Raw genomic sequence first — 24,828 nt, forward strand, 5'->3', positions numbered from 1 at the left:
TGCGCTCTCCTCTCCCCGCTTGCGATTCCTAAACTGCCTCCGATACCAGTAGGCATGGCAAGCCCTATTCTCCATGAATTTGGCTAACGACCTTTTAAATGTTGGTGACTGAATGCCACAGTTTAACCAAGAGATACGTTTATTGCATTAACTCTCCGGCACAGTGCTCTTATTTATCTTTATGCCCATTTCTGAAGCAAACATCCAGGTCTTGTCTGGCGCGCTGGGAAGAAAGAGCTGCACGTCTGGCCCGGTAGGACCTTTGATGTGGCGGTTCCTAAGATTTTTTATTAAAGCTCGGGGTCATCTTCGTTGGGTCTGTTATTTGGGGCATCTCCGAAACCGAGAGAGGCCAAAAGGCCATTTTCAGGCGACGTTTCTGCGCGGATGCTTCATTCCGCGCTCATTCCGCATTCTTGTTTACGGCACAGCCCTCCGAATGCCCGGCCTCAGAACGCGTTTGGCATGCTGGGGATTGTAGTCTCGCGTGGCCACGACGACGACTAAAAGCGCTCCTGGGTAGCGTCAGTTCCTCTGAGGTGAGACGGGAATGCCGGGAAGTGTAGTTTCTGCTCCGTCCTGGCCGCTACCGGCCGTCGTTCGCCCTCCTCCTCTTCTCAAGCCCGGGCCATGGCGGATGCGGCCGGCTCGGGCGGGCGCTCCAAAGTGGCTCCCAGCGTGGATTTCGACCACAGCTGCTCGGACAGCGTCGAGTACCTGACTCTGAACTTCGGGCCCTTCGAGGCCGTGCACCGGTGGCGCCGCCTCCCGCCCTGCGACGAGTTCGTCGGGGCTCGGTGAGGAGGCTGCTGGGCGGTGGGGGGGGGGTGTCGCTGAGGGGGAGCCCCGAGGGGGCGGCGGCTGACAGTTTATCGGAGGGATAAATCATAAATAAGGCCGTTTTCTCTCCTTCGTCCTTCCAGCCGCAGCAAACACACCGTGGTCGCCTATCGAGACGCCATCTACGTCTTCGGCGGGGATAATGGGTGAGTCCTCCTCCCGGGAATCGCGTCGATCCCTTGGGTACCCTGTTGCAGGCGGCAGTTTATACAGGTGAAACTCGGAAAATTAGAATATCGTCGAAAAGTGCATTTATTTCCGTAACGCAACTTAAAAGGTGAAACCAATAGAGTATATGAGATAGATGCATGACATGCAAAGCAAGATATGCCAAGCCTTTATTTGTTGTAATTGTAATTATTTGTCGTTAGGCGGGTCAATTATAAATGGAAAGTAATTAATGAAATGTAACAGTGATGTTTATTTTTGTACAGTATTATTGTAACTATTTGTTTTATTACTGTGGAATTTCCAAAAGAAAGCATTTGTAAAAATTAAAAGAAAAAGAAAAAAATAATAAGTTGCATTACTGAAATAAATGCACTTTTTGACAGTATTCTAATTTTCCGAGTTTCACCTGTAATCCCCAGGTCTTGATCCCAGGTCGCCTTCGTGTAGGCGAGGCTGATGCCACCATCGCTTTCTCTCTCCCTTCCCTGTGTGCCTTTTAGCAATGCGATTGGGGGGGGAGTCTCCCTACCAGAAAGGCTCCCCTGTGGAATTGTTGCTTGTCACACGCTTATATGCACAGAAGCCCCGCTTTGGGGGGGGGGGGAACAAAAGCGAGTGGCAACCCTAAACCCAAGTGGAAAGTGTGCGGTGATGGATGGGGAAGGTTTTTTTTTGCTGGAGAGATTTGCCGTGCAGATCAAAAGCTACGCATGCAAATAAAAATCTTTTGGTTTCTGGTGTTTGGTATCTAAAACAGGAAATACGAAAAAACAAAGAGCAGCCCAGAGGAGCTGAATTTGCTGTTGCTTGCTGTTGTGCTTTGGGGATGAGGGTAGGGGAAGATATATAATTATTTCATTTTATAATGTATATAAAACAGAGAGAACAGTTATAACAGGCAAAAATTAAAAGACGAAAAGCAAACCTATAAAATAGGCATGTAGTAGTTGCATATGAGTTAAAATAACAAATAAAGACTTATGCCCTTTATCAGATCATCAAGCATCCTTCCAGCTTTGCCAGGCTTGTGACAGAGGTTGCCCTGAAAATGATGGTTCCTCTGTATATGTCATAAAGGAATGCCAAATCATATTATAAATGTCCAGAGGTTCCGGGGGGGGGGGCGTGCGTTACTGTATTGTTGTTTTTATTTTGATTATATATTTTGTGGTTTTATATTTTGATTTTGTTCTGTGAACTGCCCTGAGATCTCCAGGTATAAGGCAGTATATAAATTCAATAAATAGTCCTCGTGAAAAGCTCAAATCATGTGTGATTTTAGAAACTGTTTTCACAAATTACAGTTAACAGAGATCAACCTCTAGTTTTGCTTTCTGCTGAATATAAGAAGTTCTGACACCAACTTTACTATGGAAGCAAAAAAACCAAAAGCCTATTTATTATCTTTTGGTTTCTTATGTTTGGTATCTAAAATCTGTGTTAGTGATAAGAGCAATCCAGGCAATATGGGAATAATAACAATGTTATTATGAAAATTCCTTCAGTAGCACCTTAAAGACCAACTAAGTTTATATTTTGGTATGAGCTTTCGTGTGCATGCACACTTCTTCAGATACCCATAATACTATTATGGGTAGTATTAGTATAATGGGTAGCATTCACACTCACCAAAAAGATACTGGCAGCGTATAAAACTAACAGTAAAAACTGAGTATTGCCTTGTCTCCAACATCATTCCCCACTCTGATGGGGACAGTAATACTGAACCATATAGTCATAAGCTGCTTCCTCTTAGCCGATCCCCAGCATTATGCCATCTTTGCCATCTTTATCCACAATCTAGAATATAGCTGTCCACTAGTATTCAGTAAGAACTGTTGGCAAGGCTGTTGAGTGGTTTAGCCTACCAGGATTATATTCCACTGATCTTGCGCTGACTGCCAATTTGCTACTGAGCCACATTCAGAGTATTAGTAATGACTTGTCAAGTCCTGTACAACTTGGGATTTAAGTATTTGGAGCATCGCCTTACATACTGACTTGCTGATGTGGTAAGATCATTGGTGGGGGACAATAGAAGTCTACTATGCAGGAAGCTGGGAAAGGGCCACTCTGTGGTGGCATCTCTACTATAAAATGCTCAAGGGTTGGGGATGATGCCTGCAAATGACTAAAATCATGAATTTTCCTTCACTGTCTTGTATGATAAGCTGTCATCATTGCCACTGTAGTAAAGAGAAGGCAAAGACTTCAAAGATAGCTAGGAAAAATCATTTGCAAAGAAAATAACCCTCTGTCCTGGTGTTGCCGTATCTCTCCCGTAACTCTGTAAGATATTAGAAGTGGATATGCTGGAATAAATTTATGTTTAAAAGTATCTTGATTATAAAATTGGATCTTCATTATGGGATTCAAAGTGGTAGAATTATTGTGGGAGAAAATGGCAATCTTGACTTGGTCCATGTTGAGGGATGGCAGATCTGTATAATTTCTCAAAGCAATTTATTAATAGAGACAAATGCACATATGTGTGTGGGAAATTAGTAAACAGTAATTAAATCCAAATTATTATAGGCATAGCCAGGACAGTTTCAGCAAATAATAAATGTGTCATATTTTAGCAAATCAGTGTAATAGCTGGTAAAGTTAATTGTAATATAAACAAGTAGTATAAATAGCAACATTCGCATTTATTGCTTAGCCATTGTTTGGGTTAACCATGGTTCAGCAAACTTCAAGCCATCTCACAGATGAGAAAACACACTGGTGAAACACCAAATCTTTGTTTGTGATTTGTCTACTTTTGTCTTATGCTCCTGTAGCTTGGCAAAGTCTGGGGCAGAGTAGCCAAACAAACCAATGTTCATCAAGATGGTTGTATTCAGACATAATGATAGGCCATAGTTTTAAAAAGCCAAGATTTGTAACCTACCAACAAACAATGGTTCAGTATTTTGGCTTGTTGCCAGAAAACAAATCCTGGTAAGCCCGTAGGCTGGTTCAAATATTCAAACAAACTATACTTTGGTTAAACAAACCAAGGCTTTGTGTTGTGAGTGAACCAGGCCAATGTGAATTCCTGTGTTTGCTCTCATTTGTTTTGGGTACAAAGCATCTCTTTTGTACTGTCTGCTGCTTAGAATGGTGGGGGACTGAAAACTAAATAATGTGGAGGCCGGCATTATGCCTGTATCTGAGGATTATCTGAGGATAACTGTATATATTATTTCCCTTATTCTGAAGGAAAACCATGTTGAATGACCTGTTGAGATTTGATGTGAAGGACTGTTCTTGGTGCAGGTACAGCTCTATTTCTAGTGAATATTTCATGCATTATTTTTGCATCCATTTTTAAGCCTAACCGATTAGACCTAAATGGCTGAAAAAAATAGATATTATTGGCATGCTGCATTTTTTGATGGCTAATGTATACTTGATAACTATCTACTATGGGTTTGTAATCAAATTACGTTGAAGTGTTATAGATGGGGAAAGAAGGGTAATTTTGAAACTTGTAATAAGGCCTCAACCCTTTGTTTATAAAATCAGGATACAATCCTAAACTTGGAAGTTTGCTAAAAATCTATATTTAGCCCACAATAATGTTTTCCTATAGTAAAACAAGATATATCTAATGGCTGCTCTTTTCTGCAGTTTGAAGACTCTAAAATGTTCTAAGAAAATTCTCAAAATACCACAAATGACATGCATCTGTAACAGTGTGAAATGAACAAATTATTTAATTAGATTAGAGTCAATAGTGCAATAGAAAATGCACTTAAAATGCACACCAAACTATGAATATTTAAATATCCTTACAAATAAAATATTGTCACATTAATGAGTACTCTTGCATTTGTACTGCTTTGTGTTACATTGCACAGGGCTTTTACTACAGGGACCCCTCCAGCACCCAGATATCACCATTCAGCAGTAGTCTATGGAAGCAGTATGTTTGTATTTGGTAAGTTATTAGTAAGCTACATCATTATCTGTGAGCAAGTCAGAATAAATATACGTTTGAGGTCTTGCTGGATTTGTGAAAGAGCTGTCCAGCAAATACTAGTGCAAGAATGGACAAGTGGAATCATAAAAGTGTTTGTGCCATCATATAGTAGATAAGATGCCATCATATAGTAGATAAGAAGTGAGAGCTGGACCATAAAGAAGGCTGATCGCCGAAGAATTGATGCTTTTGAATTATGGTGCTGGAGGAGACTCTTGAGAGTCCTATGATGGACTGCTAGAAGATCAAACCTGTCCATTCTTAAGGAAATCAGCCCTGAGTGCTCCCTGGAAGGACAGATCGTGAAGCTGAGGCTCCAATACTTTGGCCACCTCATGAGAAGAGAAGAATCCTTGGAAAAGACCCTAATGTTGGGAAAGATTGAGGGCACTAGGAGAAGGGGACGACAGAGGACAAGATGGTTGGACAGTGTTCTCGAAGCTACGAACATGAGTTTGACCAAACTACGGGAGGCAGTGCAAGACAGGAGTGCCTGGCGTGCTATGGTCCATGGGGTCACGAAGAGTCGGACACGACTAAACGACTAAACAACAACAACAACATAGTAGATAATTGCCAATTTGCCAGTTTTGTAGAGAGGCCACACAACTTACTTCAAACAGGTAGCATTAATATGGATATCCAAACAAACAGCTTAATTCTTGATAATTTATGTATTCAGGATACTAAAATATATGAATAGTGCTGTATTGAGCAATGGAAATTATAGATGATCATGAAAACATAGGTAAAGGTAAAGCGACCCCTGACCATTAGGTCCAGTCGTGACCAACTCTGGGGTTGCGGTGCTCATCTCGCGTTATTGGCCGAGGGAGCCGGCATACAGCTTCCAGGTCATGTGGCCAGCATGACAAAGCCGCTTCTGGCAAGCCAGAGCAGCACACGGAAACGTCGTTTACCTTCCCGCTTGGAGCGGTACCTATTTATCTACTTGCACTTTGACGTGCTTTCGAACTGCTAGGTTGGCAGGAGCTGGGACCGAGCAACGGGATATAAAAACATACAGGTGCAGTAAATCAAAACTGTGTGGGTGTGCACGTGTGCGCGTACGCTTAAAAAAGCATAAAGTTCAGCCAGATAAATATGCCTGATAACTTTTTTAAAGTATCAGGTGAGTCTACCCCAGAGCTTGGTTATCAGCTCTTTTATATGCTGCATTTCATGGGGACAAAACAACATAGGGCTCCACCAGACTAGTATTTTTGGTACTGTATATGTATTCTGCAACTTGCCATTGATGCCCAAAATACCGCTTTAGTGGTGGACTGGCCACCCGGCATTTTTCTTCATTCATTTTTCTGTGAGGCTTCCCCAGTGTTACTGCATTATTGCCATCTGGAGGGACACTCCTATTACCCTTGTGGAGGGTACGGTACTACGGTATCAGTAGGAGTTTACGGGCCACACACAGATTGGAAATCAAACAGTACATTTGCCCCAAAACATTTGCAGGCACAAACAGTATAGAAAGCAGGATCACGTAGAAGTGCCTCAGTATAACAATGAGCAGAAATCATTAGGCATGAGTGCACAATAAAAAGGACATTGGATGAGGCCATAGTCTGTTAGCCTGTCACAATGTCTGCCTCACTTACCGTATTATTACCCAGCAACAATAGCACCTTAATGGCCACCATTTACATGGTGAAAATGACTCCATGGTTTTTTGCTTTAACTTCCCCAACACCCTGTCTGCACATACGGTACATGGAAATGCTCTGGTGTCTTTTAGGCTATATTTCATCTGGTAAAAGAAAAAATTGTAACTTCTCCAGGGGTTTTGGGCTGTGTTATCTACTGATAGCTATACATATAGCGGTCTGCACCCTAGTTGGCTTGCTTTGTTCAACTCCAGAATTTTATTAAATAATATTTTCAATCTGCAATTGTGCCTAATATCCCTTTTACTGCACTCACATTATCATCATCTAGGTGGCTATACTGGAGACATCTATTCCAATTCCAATTTGAAGAATAAAAATGATCTTTTTGAATACAAGCTTGCAACTGGTCAGTGGACTGAGTGGAAGATTGAAGGAAGGTAAAAGCCTGTGCATCAGTGTAAGCCTTTAAAAGGAGATTGTTATTATACTATAGTGAATATGATTGTAAAGCCTGCAAAGATAGTTGAAATTTATTGTCCTTTTTAAAAAAAGCAAGCATCAGTGCTAGTCAGCCAATAAACAATAGCAATTTTTTACTGTTTAAATTCAGTAAACTCCACTCATGGAGTTTTTAGGACCCCACCCCCATGCTATGCACCACAGCCTAACCCATTCAGCAGGGTCCCGCACCCTCAAGCAGTAGCATAGCGTGGGGGGTCCAGAGGGGCAATGCCACCATGCCTGCCTGTCAGCTGACAGGTGGCTGGGTGAGCACACAGAGTGCTCTTCACCCTCTGTGTCCCTGCTTTGGTCTGGCAGCGGCGAGGGCTGGGTTAGCGCACTCCATCCCTGCTGGGGGGGGGGGGCAAGCACATGCTCCTGCACCAAGTGCCAGCAGACAGCACTTTGGCACTGCCCTTGAGAGCCTTATGTGGGGATTGCCATGTTGTGAGTAGGTGGGGGGGGGGCAGGAATGTTATCTTTTCCCTTCTGGCATTTCTCTAGATCCAGTTCTTAAAGTTTAGATACTACTAACCACTTCTTTAGGCGTCAAGGCAAATATTGGGGAGTGGCGAGATACTCATTGGAAGTTTACTCAGAGTGGACTAATTGAAAATAATGGATCTAACTCAGATGTGTTCATTTATGTCAGTGGGTCTGTTCAGAGGAAAACTTAGTTGAATACCACGTATTGCCTTTATTGTAAATGTGTGTTCACGTTGTCATGTAAAATGATTGATAGGTCTGTTCTTATTTCAGATTACCTGTTGCCCGGTCAGCTCATGGTGCAACAGTCTATAGTGACAAATTGTGGATCTTTGCAGGATATGATGGGAATGCACGGTAGGTAGCATTTTTCTGGTCTCTTCTGGTTCACACACAATAATCCAGCTTCAGTATTGCTAAATATGAAACAGGGTTTTTTGTCTTTCTGAGTTGTAACAAAAACTCTTCTCTCTTAGGACGTCTGTGCTAAGTCCTACTGTTTTCTTAATTAGTATCAATCAATCAATCAGCTTTATTTGCATAGCTGACAGCCATAGCAACAGAATACACGCAATATACAATTAAAAACAACATGGATAAAAGATAATTAGTATTTTAAGTTTAGAGTTGGGCCTTGATGACATCTAGAAACTTGTAGTTAATAAGACCTGAACTGGCATGTGTGTAGCTTATTGAGCAACTGAAACTGATGTGAAGGAAGATCATATAACATGTTTAAAGTAGTTTTGAAATATGTTCACTGTTGGGAATTGATAATTCCCATCCTTTAGAGCCTCTTGTGCAGACAAGAACAAACTAGAAGTAATATACTTTGTGCCAAATGCCTTGCTAAGCACTTTTATTTATTTAAACATCAGAAACCACATTTTCATAACATACAGAAAGGCAGTGTAACTCATAAAATGAGGTGAGAGTATGAGTTCCACACGACAGGGCTTGCCACACTGAAAGCTCAGTCCCTAATAAAAGGCTGGCTGACGTCAGGAGTGTGGGGAGCAGCACAAAGTAAGTGGCTAATTCCCATGCTCTCTCTCCATTTCATATCCCCCTCTCCCCACAGCTGCTTTTTGTAGGGGAAAAGGTGAGAGAGGTTTGTTGCATGCATGTATCTGTAATGTATAGATTGATCTTTATTCAGTCTCCAAATTGGAAGGAATCTTATTGTATATGTGAAAGGAGCAAAATATACTCCAGTGTGGTTGTGATCAGCTTTTAAAGAGTATTTTAAAATTGATCTTTCCTCTTGATGCAGACTCAATGACATGTGGACCATTAGTTTACAAGACAGGGATTTAACTTGTTGGGAAGAGGTAAGAGGAATGGATATTTTTAAAAGTAACTATTCATTTTAGTGCTTGATATAGTTTGTGTCACGTATCTGATCTAGAGAAGCTTAGTCTTGTCAAAATTAAATTCCTCTGTAACAGTGAAGGTTAACCATTTCTCTAGAACACCCTGATGGCTTTGATATACATTTATAATGGAGCATTTGCCACACATTCTTTATTGGATCCAAGGGCCCACGAATTGTGGACTGGTTTGGGTTATCACAGAGCCTTCTCATAAAATCATAGAATTGTAGAGTTGGAAGGGACCCCAAGGGTCATCTAGTCCAACCCCCTGCAATGCAGAAATCTTAGCTAAAGCATCTATGAGAGATGGCCATCCATTCTCTTCTTCCAAGTTCTTTGCACTTGCCAGAGAATTGGGGAAGTGGGAGCTTTTTGTATCAAGAGCTTAGCAGCACAGCATGAGAAGCCTTTCTCTTCCCCCACCTCCTTCAGGTGAAGAGGAAGGTATCTTTTAGTGCTGAGCAAGGGTTGGAGAACCATAGATACAGAAGGCTGTTTGGATCATTCCCAGTTTGGAGAAAATCTGGAATAGCATGCTTTTTAATTTTAATAAAAGGGGAGATGCATTCAGATGGACCCAAATAGTTTGAGACACCAATAGATATTGCTTACATACTTTCAACATTTCTTCACAATAACAAGGGTTATGAACTTACTAAAGCTGAATGTTTTCAAAGCTTAAAACTTTTTCAGGATTCTGAAATCTACTCCTGCATATTTGCATGACCTAAACTTTCATTTTCATACAATCGAACACCTGTGCTGCTATCCTCCTCAGTTGATGTCTTTACTACTTAACTCAGTAGTTTAAGTTAAATAATGACTGAATTTTATATGTTTTGGTGTAGTAGTAAACAATGAATAGTTGAAATTGCCAAGAACTGTTATTGGCAATATCTTATTATTGAAGTCTCCAAAGTTTCAAACTTCGTTCATCATGTGACACCGATAGTAGAGAACCAATGTTCATAACTAGGTGTGTGCAGTTACTTCGATGCTACCTATGTATTTTCTGGTAGATTGTACCTTAAGTATAAAAGGCTGCAGTCCTCTGCCTGCTTACATGAGAGTAAACCTTGTTGACCTCAGTGGTTCATATTTCTTAGTGGATATGTATAGGATTGTATTGCAAGATATTAGTAAGGTTTGTGTTTGTAATACATTTGGGGCATGTTAACAATTGCATGGTTTGCTAAGAACATAGTTGTTGTATATGTTTTGTATATGTATATGTTTTGAATGAGCAGTCCAAACTTGAAATTGTCCTTTGGCTTAATTTCAAGATGAAATATGGTCTATTTTGTGTTGCTGCTTTTCAGATTAAGCAAACGGGTGAGATTCCTCCTTCGTGTTGCAATTTTCCTGTAGCTGTTTGCAAAGAGAAGATGTTTGTCTTCTCTGGTCAGAGCGGAGCAAAGATCACCAATAATCTTTTTCAGTTTGAATTCAAGGAAAAAATGTGAGTCTCAAAATACCCAACCCAAACCAAATTGTGGCTGAATTAAAAACAATACAGGAACAACCATTTTGTGCATGTTCAAGGCACATGTGATGGTGCATGTGTGTGCCAGTTTTGGACCCAGACGAGGGTGTAAAATGGCAGGGTGGACTTATGTGTGCTCTGCCATCGCACGTGACAACCAGGAAGGAAACCCCCACACAAATTGGGGGTTGCCTGTACTGTGAAATAGAAATAGTTGAAGTATTTAATGTGATTTTTATAATGTGCCCACAAAAATATTGGGGTTCCCCCCCAATTCAATAGGAAAAAGTATGAAAATACTAATAAAAATGTAAATAGGGGGCTGTAGCTGCAGCTGATTATCATTTGGACTGGGTGGAGCACTTTTAAGTCCCTTCTACCTACCCCAGCACTGTGTCTGCTTTTATTTTTTCTGCTCCCATCAAAATTAGTGGGACCTTGAGAGTATAAACACTTGTTTGGGTACTGAATTAGGCCCCCAGTTTAGGAGTAGCCATCCCTGCTTTTGTACAATAATATTGTGAGGTGACATCATGCATTGCTGATGTATTTGACACACCAGGTTGGGGCCAGAAAGCCAAAGCAGTGTAGGTCTCCTTGCCCATGAAGCGCAAGAATTGTCATTACAGACTGCTCTTCTGCTCACTTGATGTATATTGGGGCACTTATATAATACTGTATATGTACCTACTAAAGTCACTTACTCAGACAAAAGCTTGTACTTCTCTCCCATATGTTGCAAATGTTTACATTTATTGCTTACAAACAAAATTCATTGTACCAATGCATTTAAGATAAGTTTAAAAGAAATAGCACAATCGTATGTCTGTTCATAAATAAATCCCACTGTATTCAGGATTGTCATTAGGATTGCAGTCTGAGTGAGTATTGCATCTTAGACAAGACAACAGATCCAACACGCATACACATAAAGAAAAGAGCTATAGAATTGACATCATACTACAGCTTGTGGTATGCTATGAGAATGAAAGATAACATAGTTGTGTATATGGATTCATGTGTGTCTTTAGGGACTGAGCCACTAAAACCTTTTGTTTTCTACTTCAGTTGGACAAGAATTCCGACTGAGCATTTACTACGGGGCTCTCCTCCTCCCCCACAGCGGAGATATGGTCACACAATGGTTGCCTTTGATCGCCATCTCTATGTGTTTGGTGGCGCTGCAGACAACACATTGCCTAATGAACTTCACTGCTATGACGTAGATTCTCAGACATGGGAAGTTATCCAGCCAAGCCCAGATAGCGAGGTAAAAAAAGTAGTAAGATTTAAATCTGGTGTGGGGAACCTTTAGCCCTCCAGATATTGCTGAATAACCCCCCAGAAAGTAGCCATTAGGGGAATGTGGCCTTTGGGTTGAAAAAAATCTCTGTTTTATATATTTGACAGATACAATGTCTGTTCATGTTGTGTGTCTTCCCCCCCGACCTCCCCTTCTAGCTTCCAACTGGAAGACTTTTTCATGCTGCAGCAGTCATCTGTGATGCAATGTACATCTTTGGTGGAACAGTGGATAACAACATTAGAAGTGGAGAAATGTATAGATTTCAGGTAACACGTTAAAAGCACTGGTCTTCCTTTCATTTAAGATTATGATAATTATTCTTTCTTCCCAATGACAAAGTTTAACAGCAAAGAACAATTTATTTTAAAAGTTTTTATATTTGGCTTCATTCTAAATTATAATGTGAAACTTTAATCAATGTAAGTTCAACCATTTCATCAACATTTCAAACAATGTTCTTTAAATAACTCATCTTGAAACATGGCCCTGTGACCAGGAAGAGACATCTATGACCACATTCATATCCATAACAATAGCCTTAGGCAGCTCTCCAAAATAGTTTGATTTTGAAGCCAGTACGAGTTTGCCCCCATACAAATAGAAAACAAAGATGATTAATTGTAACAGGAGTTTGATATTAATTTTTCTGCACCTGGCTGATATTTGCGAACTTCCTTGCCAGAGCATATATCCTTCTACCTGAGCACGTGGCATCTCATCATAGAATCACAAGTACGTCATGAAAATGTGTTAATCCTCTGCCTACTTAGCAAAAACCTGACTTGCAAATATAAGAAGTAATATGGGTGGCTACTTGAACACAGCTATTCTGAGGTGGCTCAGTGCAACAAGCTGTTCATGTGAAATACTTTTATTCTAGCTATTCCTATATTCCTGATTTTTTTTTGTATATTTGTGTTGATGTATGTTGAAATTCACTAATACTACACACATTTCAGATAGCTTTCCATGCAGAGTTGCCCCCACTTGGTTATATTTCAAGTGGCCACCTACACCGCTGTTGGTACCTGTGAATTAGGCCTGGATGCTTCTTTCGCACTGCTCCTGTTCAAATGTTGTAAGTCATTCTACAGCTGGCTGCTATATACTGCAACAATACATTGGTCCAATGGCAACTTTAATAATTACACATTTGTAATATGGCAACTCAACGACAGAACTTTTTCCATTTCAGACTTTTAACAGAACTTGAACTCTCATTTTCAGTTTTCTTGTTATCCCAAATGCACTTTACATGATGACTATGGAAGACTGTGGGAAAACAGGCAATTCAGTGACCTGGAATTTGTTCTTGGAGAGGTGAGTGTGTTCTAATGGAAATGTTGAGCAGAAGTTGTTTATTTCCTGGCTAAAGAGATACAGTTGTGATACAATACTACATCAGATACTTTTAATTATATACTTTGATGGAGAGGGAGAGAAACAGATGTTGCAAATTGGCTTTTTATGTGCTTTTTCACAGAAGAGTTTTCTCTATGTATATAGGTTATAAGGGTAGGTATGATAGTGACATATTCCACTGTTATTTAGGAAATAGGGAAACGGAGTAGTACATTAGGTGAGGTCCAGTCAGAATAGACCCATTGAACTTAAGTTCATTGATTTCTGTGGATATACTTGTAGTATGCTTAACTGGATATTGCCTATTATCTCTGCTTGTCACTTTTTGTACCTCTGGTTTAAGGATTTTAAAGTTGCCAGCAAGAATATGTTAACGTTTGCATGACATCAGCATGGATGGTGTAATGTTGATGTTGGAAAATATTGAAATAATGTTAGGTTTATACTAGCTATTGCACATCTGTAGCAATCTCCTGGTTTTGTACAGGCACCTCCCCATTTCACACAGTTGGCAGGTGCATGACCGCTGATGCACGCACCATTTTTGGCATTCCAAAGGGCAGAACGGGGTGGGCTTCCAGGCTTCCCAGTGCCTTGGAACATAACTCCCATGTAAATGGGGAATTGCATGTATTTAAAATGAAAATAAGGGTGTTTGTTTTGCTGTGTTGCCTCTCATCAGCTGTTACTGCAGCAAGTTAAAAGATTTTAAAATTCAGCTATCTGTCAAATCCTATAACTGTCAAGGAATGCAAATCTTTTTCTCTCAACTGTTTGACAGAAGGAAGAAAGAGTGCGAGGACATACAGCCATTGTCACAGCCCGCTGTAAGTGGCTCAGGAAGAAAATTACACAGGCAAGAGAGAGATTGAAGCAGGTATGATTTGCTGAGAAGGTTTCCTTGTGGGATGATTAGCTATTATAGCCGTCATTGTCATGGCATGCATTCTGAAAAACATTTTGAAGAATTGATTTGGTGGTTAATCTCATGACTTCCAGATTTGCAGTTTTGTTGATATGGCACAGCAATATCTATCAAAAAGGGTGACACATGATTTCTAAGTACCTACATAAGTTTGTCTTGATAAATTGAAAGACAGAGCCTGTGATTGGATTCCGTTAACCTGGATGAGCACCTGTGTCAGAATTGTTTTGTTTTGTTTAAGAAACAAGATGTTCTGGGTCAGAGGCAGCTAGCGTGATTACCTGAATGCTGTTGGACTAAAACTGTCATTATCCCTGCATATTGGCCATCCTGCCTGGGGCTGATAGGAGTTTTAGCCTAACAACATCTGGAGAGCACAACATTGGTGATCCCATTCTAGGTTTTTAGCACTGAAGTTACGTTAAAAACAAAAGTTGGTTTGCCTGATATTGTCTGTACATGGTTAAATGCATGAATAGTTTTGGGGTGCTGTTATGCTGTAAGATTGCCCAGATGGTTCAGTCTTTTCTTGTTCCCATTGTGCTGTTAGAAATCTAAGCAAGATGTTGATGAAGAAGGAGAAGGAGCACCCCAGATGGAGACAGCAGGCAACAATGTCAAGCTGTGCCGCCTGCAGCCGCTGCTGGAGGTGACCATCCGGGAAGCTGAAGCCCAGCCTTTTGAGGTGCTCATGCAGTTCCTGTACACAGACAAAATCAAATACCCACGCAAAGGTAGGGTAGCAGAATGGCTTCCTAGGAAAAGAAGTGTACATTTTCTGTCTCAGCCTCTTTCAGAGTTTCTTCACATAATAACTATGTAGTTTCAGTCCATAAACACATTGTTATTTATCTGTGCTTCAAGGGCATTTTCATACTATGGTAGTAGAGCCCAATTAAGTTATTCTTAATATTGGAACAGGGAACCTTTCCCAGCCTGCTGTCACACTTTTCTCTCTGTCTTCAGTACATAAAATCGCATTATTTATATTTATATATATATTGTGTTGTACAGGGCATGTGCAAGATGTATTGCTAATCATGGATGTGTACAAATTGGCACTTAACTTCAAACTCTCACGATTGGAACAGCTGTGTGTCCAGTATATTGAGGCCTCAGTCGATCTCCAGAATGTGCTTGTTGTGTGCGAAAATGCGAACAAACTTCAGTTAGATCAGCTAAAGGTAGGTGTGCACAAGACTGAGTACGATTTCATTTTTTTAAAAACTAGTCCAAATAGAATCAACCTAATTGGTTAAATCCCATTCTAGAAGATTCTGAGGGAGAAAAGACTTGCTGGTAGATTCTTCAAAGATAACTTGCAGGAGAAATATGACAGACTTGTGTTTTTCTTAAAGTGGTGGTGGTTCTTCAGATGACAAGCAACTATTTGTTTCCTTTAGGAACACTGCCTGAATTTTGTAGTAAAAGAATCACACTTTAATCAAGTAATAATGATGAAAGAATTTGAACACCTTTCCTCAGCTTTGATTGTGGAGATAGTACGAAGAAAACAGCAACCTCCACTTCGAACACATTCCGATCAGCCTCTTGATATTGGTAACGTACCTTCCTTCCTGAATGAAAGATAGTTTGTGGCTCTTGATGGATGTAAATAATGACCCATATCCTGAACATGACTGTCTCCAGATGTTGTTGTCATTTAGTTCTGCTTGCACAACTACTTTAACTCTTTCAAGAGTTGATAGAGGGACGTAGAACAAAATTCAGTGAAAAAGTTATTTTGAAATAAAATTTATCTTAAGAGGATAGTGTAGTGACACTTTGTAGTTTTTAGCGGGGAGGGAATGGAAATCTGATTGTTGGCTAGCTCTTATTGATGGTCTAACAAGAAGTTACCTTCCACTAACTAAAGGGTCATAAACACCAGAGACCCTGTTGCTGGTCTTAGTAGCTGGGTTGAGTAATGGTGTAACTATTACCCAGATTGAGAACTGGAGTGCCTATCAGTATATGGTTCTACATACATAGTTAGTCCCATGGCATTTTACTATACCTTGATCCATACTTGTGTGTTACATTTATTTTCTGTATGTTCATGTTCAGGAACCTCATTGATTCAGGATATGAAGGCCTATCTGGAAGGTGCTGGACTTGAATTCTGTGATATAACTTTACTCTTAGATGGTCACCCAAGGCCAGCTCATAAAGCTATTCTTGCAGCCCGCTCCAGGTATGTCACTTAGATGTTTTATTATGTTTTTGTATATGCTGGAAGCTGCCCAGAGTGGCTGGGGCAACTCAGTCATATGGTCGGGGTGCAAATAATAACATCATTATTACTAGATCAGTCATTCAGTGGTACAGAGTTATACTTTCAGCTGTTGGGCTTCACTTCCTCCTTTCAGTTCTCTTAGGCTTCTGTTTCCTTTCTGTTCTCCTTGTTCCTTTTATGGCATATAGAAGGGAGTTCCTGAGTGGAGGGAGTTCCTGAATGGAGTTCCGCTGTTGTTGGAATGGGGATCACTCTTGATGTGTTATGTATGGATATTGAATACACAGCGCAAAACAGATTTGATATCCAGGAACATCGGAAATCCATGTTCAAATAATTGTGCCCTCTGCCCCGGTTTGGATGTTGGCTTATATGCAGAGATTGGGGGGGAGGAGTATAAAAAAGCTGAAATCTGCTCCTGTTCTCACAATCAGGAGTAATGTCAAACAGTCCTTAAGAAATAAACAAATATTTGGCTAGCTCTTATTGAGCCACTACCACATTTAAACAACCAACTTTTGATGGAATGTTTTGCTAAGATAGGTTGCAGAAATTATTGGGGAATGAGAAATACAAAAGCAACTTTTTTCTTGGGATAGCCAACTTAGTGTGTTGCAGGGGAAACAACACTGTCTTGTTGCACCTTAAAAGATTTTTAAAAAATTTCCTTCCAGTAGCACCTTAGAGACCAACTAGGTTTGTCATTGGTAGGAGCTTTCGTGTGCAGATACACTGAAACAGAAGTCACCAGACCCTTATATATATAGTGAGAGGGTGGGGAGGGGTATTACTCAGAAGGGTGGTGGGAATAGGTGATTGGCTGATAGGTGTGGTAAACCTGTTGACGGCTGTTAACGACTAGCAGGCTACCTACCTGTAATTTAAAAGATTAGCATATTTAATACAGTGGAACCTCAGGTCACGTACCATCCTCCTTATGAACGCTCCAGGTAACGAGCTCTGCTAACCCAGAAGTAGGTGCTCCTGGTAGCGAACTTTGCCCTGGGATACGAGTCGAAGTCGCGTGGCAGCAGGAGTCCCCATTAGCGAAAGCACGGCTCAGGTTAAGAATGATTTCGAGTTAAGAGCGGACCTCTGGAACAAATTAAGTTTGTAACCGAAGGTACCACTGTATAGCGAAAGCTTTTTTGGACCTGGGTCCACTTCATTGGGTGTTTGATGTAAATTGGTCAGCTTGTGCACACATGTGGGGAAGAGTGAAGTTAGAGGGGAACCAAATGCAAAAAGAATATTAAGAATTATGTAAAAGCAAAACAGATACAGTGGCAATTGACAAGACAGCGTTGGTTATAACACAAACATCCTGGCACTGGGTAAGATAATCAACACATTGTGATAAAAATCCATAAGGTTTTATCTAAAACAACACTAAATAACTTCTTGCATGAGTCAACAGATTTGTAGGCACAGGGGGAGGATGAGGGCATTGTTCAAGTCACATTGTTCAAGTGCAAGTCATTCTGCTTATGCAGTTATTTAGTTTGAAACTACCCACTTTCTGAAGTCAAGCCACAAGGGACAGCATTGAATTTCTTGAAGAATTGTAATACGGCATAAGCTTTCATAGAGCAGAGACTACTTTATAGATGCACGAAGTATAATCCTAAAGCAAATTTGCTGAAGGAAAGTATAGGGAAATAGATTATTAAGAAATAAATTTAGAAATGCTAGTTAGTTGCTACGCATTAATCATTGTTTGTTCAAGACATGATATGGGATGTGTTTCTGAAAAAGTTTGTTAAAATTCTGCATTTGGATAAGCCTAGACTTAAGCAATTTAATATATAAGAGGCATTTAGAAATGCCTTAGGCCTCCCACCATACACTTTTTTCTTACTGGCTACAAATTAGTGAAACAATCTTATGAAAAGCAGACAGTAGCAGAAAAATGCCTTAATTATTTTGGCTGACCCTGTTTCTTCTTGCATCACCACATTTGCATTTTTTCCAGTTACTTTGAAGCTATGTTTCGTTCTTTTATGCCAGAAGATGGGCAAGTTAATATTTCAATAGGTGAGATGGTTCCAAGCAAACAAGCATTTGAGTCTATGCTAAGATATATTTATTATGGTGAAGTGAACATGCCTCCTGAAGATTCTCTGTATCCTTTATCTGACTATATAGGCTGGATCTATTTCCTTGATACTTTTATAAAAATGTACTTAACATTTTAGTGTTTCCAGTTCACACGTTTTTCTCTGCTATAAATATGCAAATACCATACCGAGGTGAACAGTAATTCTTTGTCAACCAATATATTGTACATCTAGGCTAAGTCTTTGAATGAATCTTGAAGAGTATAATAGGATTTTGGGGAAAGAGCTAGCTTTGCATAGTCAAACAGAACAGTAAATAGAGTATGTTTTTTGTGAGCATTAACCTAAAAGCTCAGATGAGTTAATTTTTCTTTTGTCTCTCAGCATATTCCAAACACAGTTAAGAATGGAGGATCACTGAATATTTGCTTTGGTTCTCCCATCTGGTGTAAAAATATAGGGTAGTTTTCCCAGCACACCTTTCCCAGCCTTTTTGTATAGTTTATGATTTTCCTTAGTGCTGTTCATGGCCAAAATCCTTGGACAGACAAACAGATAGTTTCAGTTCAGGAAGGCAGTTAGTTGTCAGCTTACTATAAGAATTGATCCTCTTCAAGGACACTAGTTCTGGGTTTTTTTGTTCCATTTCTTGCTTATTCTGTCTCTCCAGAATGTTTGAGTTCACAGAAAACCTGGAAACAGCTGCTGCATATATAGCATGGTTGATGTGGCACCGTGCTATGCATGGCCCAGAGCCAAAGACAACTTTCAAGGAGGCAGCCAGCAGCAATTATAACAATAACACATTAGAGAGAATGCAGCAGACAGAGGTCAAATCTCTGTTCATCCTTATTGCCATTCCATTTAGGTTTATGGTACCTCTGTTCCTTGCAACTTGAAACATGAATTCTCTTTAACTGGCTTTTTTTAGCTACCTCTTTGCTGCCCCTTATTATTACGGATTCTACAATAACCGACTCCAGGCATATTGTAAGCAGAACCTAGAAATGAACGTTACTGTGGAAAACGTGCTACAGGTACTTATTACCACCTAATCAGGAACTAACTGTAATTACAATTACAATTAATAACTGTAATTACAATTAGCTCCTAACATATTTTTTTCTATGGAAACTTGTCAAATAAAAGGCCCACAAATTTTTGTCTTGGAGGTTTGTAAGATGAATTCACATTCCCAGATGAACATTACGGCGACTGCCTAAGAGGGTTAAATGCACTCCTTCCCATAGAAAATGGTGCATAGGTTGGGATTGCATCCGACTGGCCCCAAGATGTAAAGACACCCTACAAAGTGGCTAAATCCTTAATATATTTCTACAACAGACTTGAGTTGATGCAGTATCATAGGAATTGCCCCAATTACTATTTTATTTTCTAAATGAAAACTTTTAAAATAAAGTTTTGTTTTGTTTTTAAAAAAAAGTTTGTTTGTTTATGAAGTTTTATGGACTTGCCCCAATTACTTTATTACTGCCATAAGTTTAAAAATGGAGGGTGTATAATCAGTGTCTGTGCTGTTTTCTGCCTCAAATACAAGAAAACACGAAAATCCTGGGAGCAATCCTATACACAAGAAGCTGGCATAAAGCAAGCCTGGCGTAAATTAAGCCAGTGCGAATACACTAGGATTCAAACTCATTTCAGGAGTCAGGCTACAGCTGGCTGAGGCAGCCAAAGCCTGGCAGAGGGAAAACAAGCTTTTAAAATAGTGTGTTACACCACCCTTTTGATGGCCTAATTTACACTCCGTTGCCAGTTTACTTGACTGAGCTGTATGCAACTCCCCTTTCTCAGGGATTACATTGGCTTAAGAGTCACTACTGGGCTTGGCTCAGCCAGCTAGGTCCTGATTCAGTCAAGATCGGGGAGTTCTGTTGGTATATCTGTGCCTGAGCTGAGGATGAGGAAGCCAGTGTAGCCTGTCTGTACTGGGAACCTCTCAGCACAACTAGAGATCTTTTGGATCCTAATCCTGCTCACCCCAGTGGATCTTACAATAGGATTGCACCATTAATCTATAAAGATTGCTCTTAAAAAAATTAAACATTTAAAATGGTTTGGTTTGTTGTTGTTTTAACTTAGTAAAAACGTAGAAACTCTGTTTCAGATTTTAGAGGCAGCTGACAAGACCCAGGCTCTGGATATGAAGAGACACTGCCTGCATATCATTGTTCACCAGTTCACCAAGGTTGGTTGGATGTTTTCTTGGGTTCTGGGCATCTGCTGTCCCCTTTCACTGCCATGGTTGAAAACAGCTTAAGGTAGTCCTCCATTTCATTCTTGTTCCTCCCTTTGGACTGTGTGCTATGCTTTTATAACTTGTCTTTAACACTGATAAATATATAGTCACTAACATGATTTTTATATGTTTGTGGTCGTATTTTCCATTTCTTCAGTGCCTCTTTACCTTTTATTTGTTGTCTTCTTAAGTACTGACTGTTCTGTGTACCTGGTTTCTACGTGTTTCATTTGGCCATATAGCATATAAGGTCCTTTCTGGTAATGAATGTAAATAGAACTCTCAGCTTTCTATTCCAGGGAAAAGATCTTCTGCAACTTTGCAAAATGCTATTTTCATGGAACTGCAATATACTTTTGTGTTGGTCAAGATTTTTTTTAAAAAATCTCTGAAAATATTCTGAGAATCTAAGGAAACTTTAGATATGTGTTTCACAAGCAGGAGCTCTGCCACCCACCCCCAGACACACAACATGACAAACTGCTCTTGAAATGCAGGGAATGTGATATGTCATAGAAAGGTCACCTGCTCAAAGGAACAAATCCTCAAAATTCCATATTGCTACCTCTAGCCCATTTCAAGAGCCCATTAAGGATGAAGTAATGCATAACATTTAACAGCAGTGGAGCTGATTTGAAGTACCTTTCCAAATATGCCTTTCCTTTCTCAGGGTTTTTTTGTGGGGGGAGAATCTACAGCAATAGCTATTGTGCATTGGGCTGATGGGCTAGTGTCTGTGATGTCACTAAGAAACTGCCTGTCCAACCCATAGCTGTCAAGTTTTCCCTTTTCTTGCGAGGAAGCCTATTCAGCATAATGGAAAATCCCTTAAAAAAAGGGATAACTTGGCAGCTATGGTCCAACCACAGACCATATATATATATATATATATATATATATATATATATATATATATATATATGCCTGTCTTCTAACTTCAAATTAAAAATGATTGGATAAACATTGTTGGTCCACACCTGACATCTCAGTTGCAAAGCCAGGAAGAACCCAAGCTTCCACTGTGGCTGAGACTCTAAAATCCTTCTATTTTTTTTAATCTAATTCTTTCAATTATTTACATTTTTACAGTGTTTTGAAATATTTATAAAACCTCTTTCTGTTGACTTCTGAAAAAATATCATAAAATGAGTTCCAGAAACACCCTCTGCTTAGTTGCAGAGAGATGAAAACTAGAGGAGACTAAGGGAGATGGTTTTGTGGGGGGGTGGGGGGGAGGTTCCATCTTCACTAAACCTGCTTGTGTGGCAAGTAAAAAGTGTTTTTTGGAATTCTGTTTCCTGAATAGATCAGTTTTATTAAGCTAAAGAAAGGTTGGTTTTTTAAGAATAAAGCTTTATGCCTCATTACAAAGTCTTCTTCAGAGTTTAATAAGTGTCAAATAGTGTTTTTCCCCCCTCTGGAGTTTTATGTTCTGTTATTTCTTTGTGTTGGAGTCCTAACTGTCCACCTTTTTTCCTCCCTGGTAAATGGCAGATTTCCACCAATGTTAACAGCACTACTCTCTTTTATCCCTTGATAATGCTATGTCCCCTTTTGGGGGATCTTTAAAGTCAAATACATATGCTGAGGGTATAATAGATCCCTGAAATAGAATTTTTATATAAGCCCAATGTATTGTAATCTTGGTGAAAAGCTTTTTCTACCTTTGATGCATAAATTGGTGGATGAAACTAGCAATACTTAATGGTCAAGAGGGTATTATAAGTTTCTTGTGATTTCAGTGGCAGGTTTTTTTTGGGGGGGGTAAAGCTTTTTATTATAATGTATAGAAAACAGAGTATAATTATAACAGAAGAAAATTAAAAGATGAAAAACAAAGCTATAAAATAAGCAAGTAGAATGAGTAGCTGCATGTGAGATAAAATAACAAAGGCCAAGTAAAGACACGTGTTACTACTTTACACATACCCACACTTTTATTATGAATATTAGGTATTGACACATAATAAAAATGTAACATGTTTTTGATGATGTTTGCTTGCTTGCTTACTTTAGAATTGTAATAAAATATAGATTTGTTTCTGATTCAGTTGAGATTGTACTGTCTACTAGGAAAATTATGGCTGTTGCTCAGAATTTAAAAGGAGTCCACTAAAAGCAAGTCTGTTGCAAGTGCTGTGCTCTTTTGAAACTCTGTTTGCAAATGACACCAATGTGAGGACTTTTTAAAGTAGGGAAAAGAATATAAAGTTTCAAAGTACAAAGGTGCACACTTGCTTTTTTAAAAACAACAACAACAACCCTACAGAATCTTTTATGTTGGTTTCAATATTTAATTTTGAGATGTTTGGAAACCTAAGCCCTGAATGTGTAAATATACTGGTACACAATGCTTAGTGCTCTTGTGTGTATGTTTTTGAACAAATTAAGTGCTGTGTTATATTAAAATGCTATAAACTAATAATAAAAATGTACCTGTACAAACAGGATACAATGAGGCTGAAAGAAGGCATTACAAAACTCGTCCATATGCCCTTGACGTTCATCAGTTCCAGCACAGCTGTGTGAGCTAGGGCTGATTGGAGTTGTAGTCCAAAACATATATAGGGCTTCAGATTGGCATGGGCTATGGTGCCTACAAAATAAACAAATATCATTTTTATTATTCTATGTGTTTCAAACATTGCTGTAGTTACAGTGAAAACTAACTCCCTCCCCCTCTTTTTTCCTCTTGAAGGTTTCGAAATTGCCAAATCTTCGGTCCCTCAGTCAGCCTCTCTTACTTGACATCATAGAATCATTAGCAAATCACATATCAGACAAGCAATGTGCTGAACTTGGCTCAGATATCTAAGATTTCCTGTATTCTTCATATTGCACTTTTTCTTCAAGAGATGGCACTTTTCCTACCTGTACCACCAGTCTCTGTCTAACCTTTGTTACCATTCCACGTTGATCTGGTGAAGAATGTCCTCAACGCATGGAAACCTTTGAATGTGTGAAAGGTAAATTTGAACCTGAACCTGAACCTGACCACAGGGATGTAAAGAGAAGATGATACGACAGTTCTCAGGCATGTTGGCACTACTAAGAAACAAGCCTGATACAAATATTTACTTAACTTTATTACTGATAATGCCTCTTTGATTCTTTGTCCTTGAGAGGATCACATTTGAACCACGACAATATGGTTTTATCCAAACAGAGAAGTTGCTTCCTTTTCCCATCAGTACACTTCTGATGCCTGACACAATTCCATTTAATCAGGTGGATTGAGATATAGAAGCTGAAGGAAAAACGATTCAGTGCCTCATGGTTTCAGGTAATTATGAATGCAGTGGAGCAGCCAAAACTGTGTTCTGCTTCTCCGTCAGTGTAACAAGTCACTACATGGAGCATCTGTTGACAAGGTGCATCCAGCGTATATTTGTTAAGTCGTAGATGTTTTTCCTTTCCCAGCATCTAAGCAGATGTCACCAAAGACTCTTTTCGAAACAGTGTTATCCCTTTCATTGTGTCTGTTTATAGTTTAAAGGTTGAATATACTTTCTGAAAAGCAGAGTGGCAAAGAAATGTAAATGTATATTGGAATGTGGTGTACTCTCGAAAGCCTTTGATGCAATCTTTTAATTAGGGAACATTAATGCCTGATATTTTGCACACTTAAGTTTTCAGTATAGCTTGAAACATTCACATAGAAATTGATCAAATAAAAGTTGTCTCCTTGTTTGTCTGCATTTTTTTTTTAAAAAAAAAGTGTTTTCGTTAGCAACCTCAACATCCCCTGCCCAAAGGGAGTATAGCTGAATTGCTGGCTGGCTTGCTTTTTGCTTGTTCTCTACTCTCACTGTACTCCTTTTAGAAAAAAAAACACGTATCTGAATAAAGCAGACCTTTCAATTAACTAATAGAGCATGTTTTGCAGTTGAATCAAAATGTCAATTACAAGCTTCAGTAACAGGTATGCCATATTGGAGAACTCAGAAGATGATCTCAGGGTCCAGGTAGGTTCATATGGAAACAGGTATCTTGAGGTATTGTGGTCCTGAGCTGTTTAAGGCTTTATAAGTCAAAGCCAGCACTTTGAATTGGAAACTAATTGGTATCCAGTGCTGGACCAGGATCGGTGCAATATGCTCAAACCGTCTTGCTCCAGTGAGCAACCTGGCTGCTGAATTCTGCACAGGCTGAAGTTTCCAAACTCTTCAGAGGCAGCCCTATGTATAATGCATTGAAGTTATCTAACATTGAGGTTACCAGAGCATAGACAACAGT

General features: G+C 39.6%; 1 protein-coding gene across 4 annotated transcripts; it reads left to right on the plus strand.

Moving 5' to 3' along the window:
* The first annotated feature begins 555 nt into the window (after positions 1–555).
* Positions 556–24,297, plus strand: LZTR1 (leucine zipper like post translational regulator 1). 4 transcript variants are annotated; one of them, XM_035122204.2, is made up of 20 exons: positions 556–797; positions 924–986; positions 4,216–4,272; positions 4,857–4,936; positions 6,932–7,040; positions 7,864–7,947; positions 8,864–8,921; positions 10,283–10,422; positions 11,515–11,716; positions 11,908–12,018; positions 12,980–13,072; positions 13,896–13,991; positions 14,590–14,773; positions 15,054–15,223; positions 15,443–15,599; positions 16,107–16,233; positions 18,248–18,397; positions 19,264–19,369; positions 20,461–20,614; positions 23,291–23,425. In XM_035122204.2, exons 1-19 carry the CDS (start codon positions 631–633, stop codon positions 20,611–20,613), a joined length of 2,307 nt encoding a protein of 768 aa, XP_034978095.1. In that variant the 5' UTR covers positions 556–630; the 3' UTR covers position 20,614; positions 23,291–23,425. The 4 variants fall into 4 exon arrangements, with proteins under 4 accessions (XP_034978095.1, XP_034978097.1, XP_034978094.1 ...); XM_035122203.2 differs by having other exon boundaries at positions 557–797; positions 20,461–20,541; positions 23,291–24,297; XM_035122207.2 differs by lacking the exon at positions 556–797 and adding an exon at positions 1,769–1,843 and having other exon boundaries at positions 933–986; positions 20,461–20,541; positions 23,291–24,297.
* The last annotated feature ends 531 nt before the right edge of the window (positions 24,298–24,828 follow it).

The sequence above is a fragment of the Zootoca vivipara genome, chromosome 7, assembly GCF_963506605.1.
Source record: "Zootoca vivipara chromosome 7, rZooViv1.1, whole genome shotgun sequence".
In the NCBI taxonomy this organism is placed as follows: domain Eukaryota; kingdom Metazoa; phylum Chordata; class Lepidosauria; order Squamata; family Lacertidae; genus Zootoca; species Zootoca vivipara.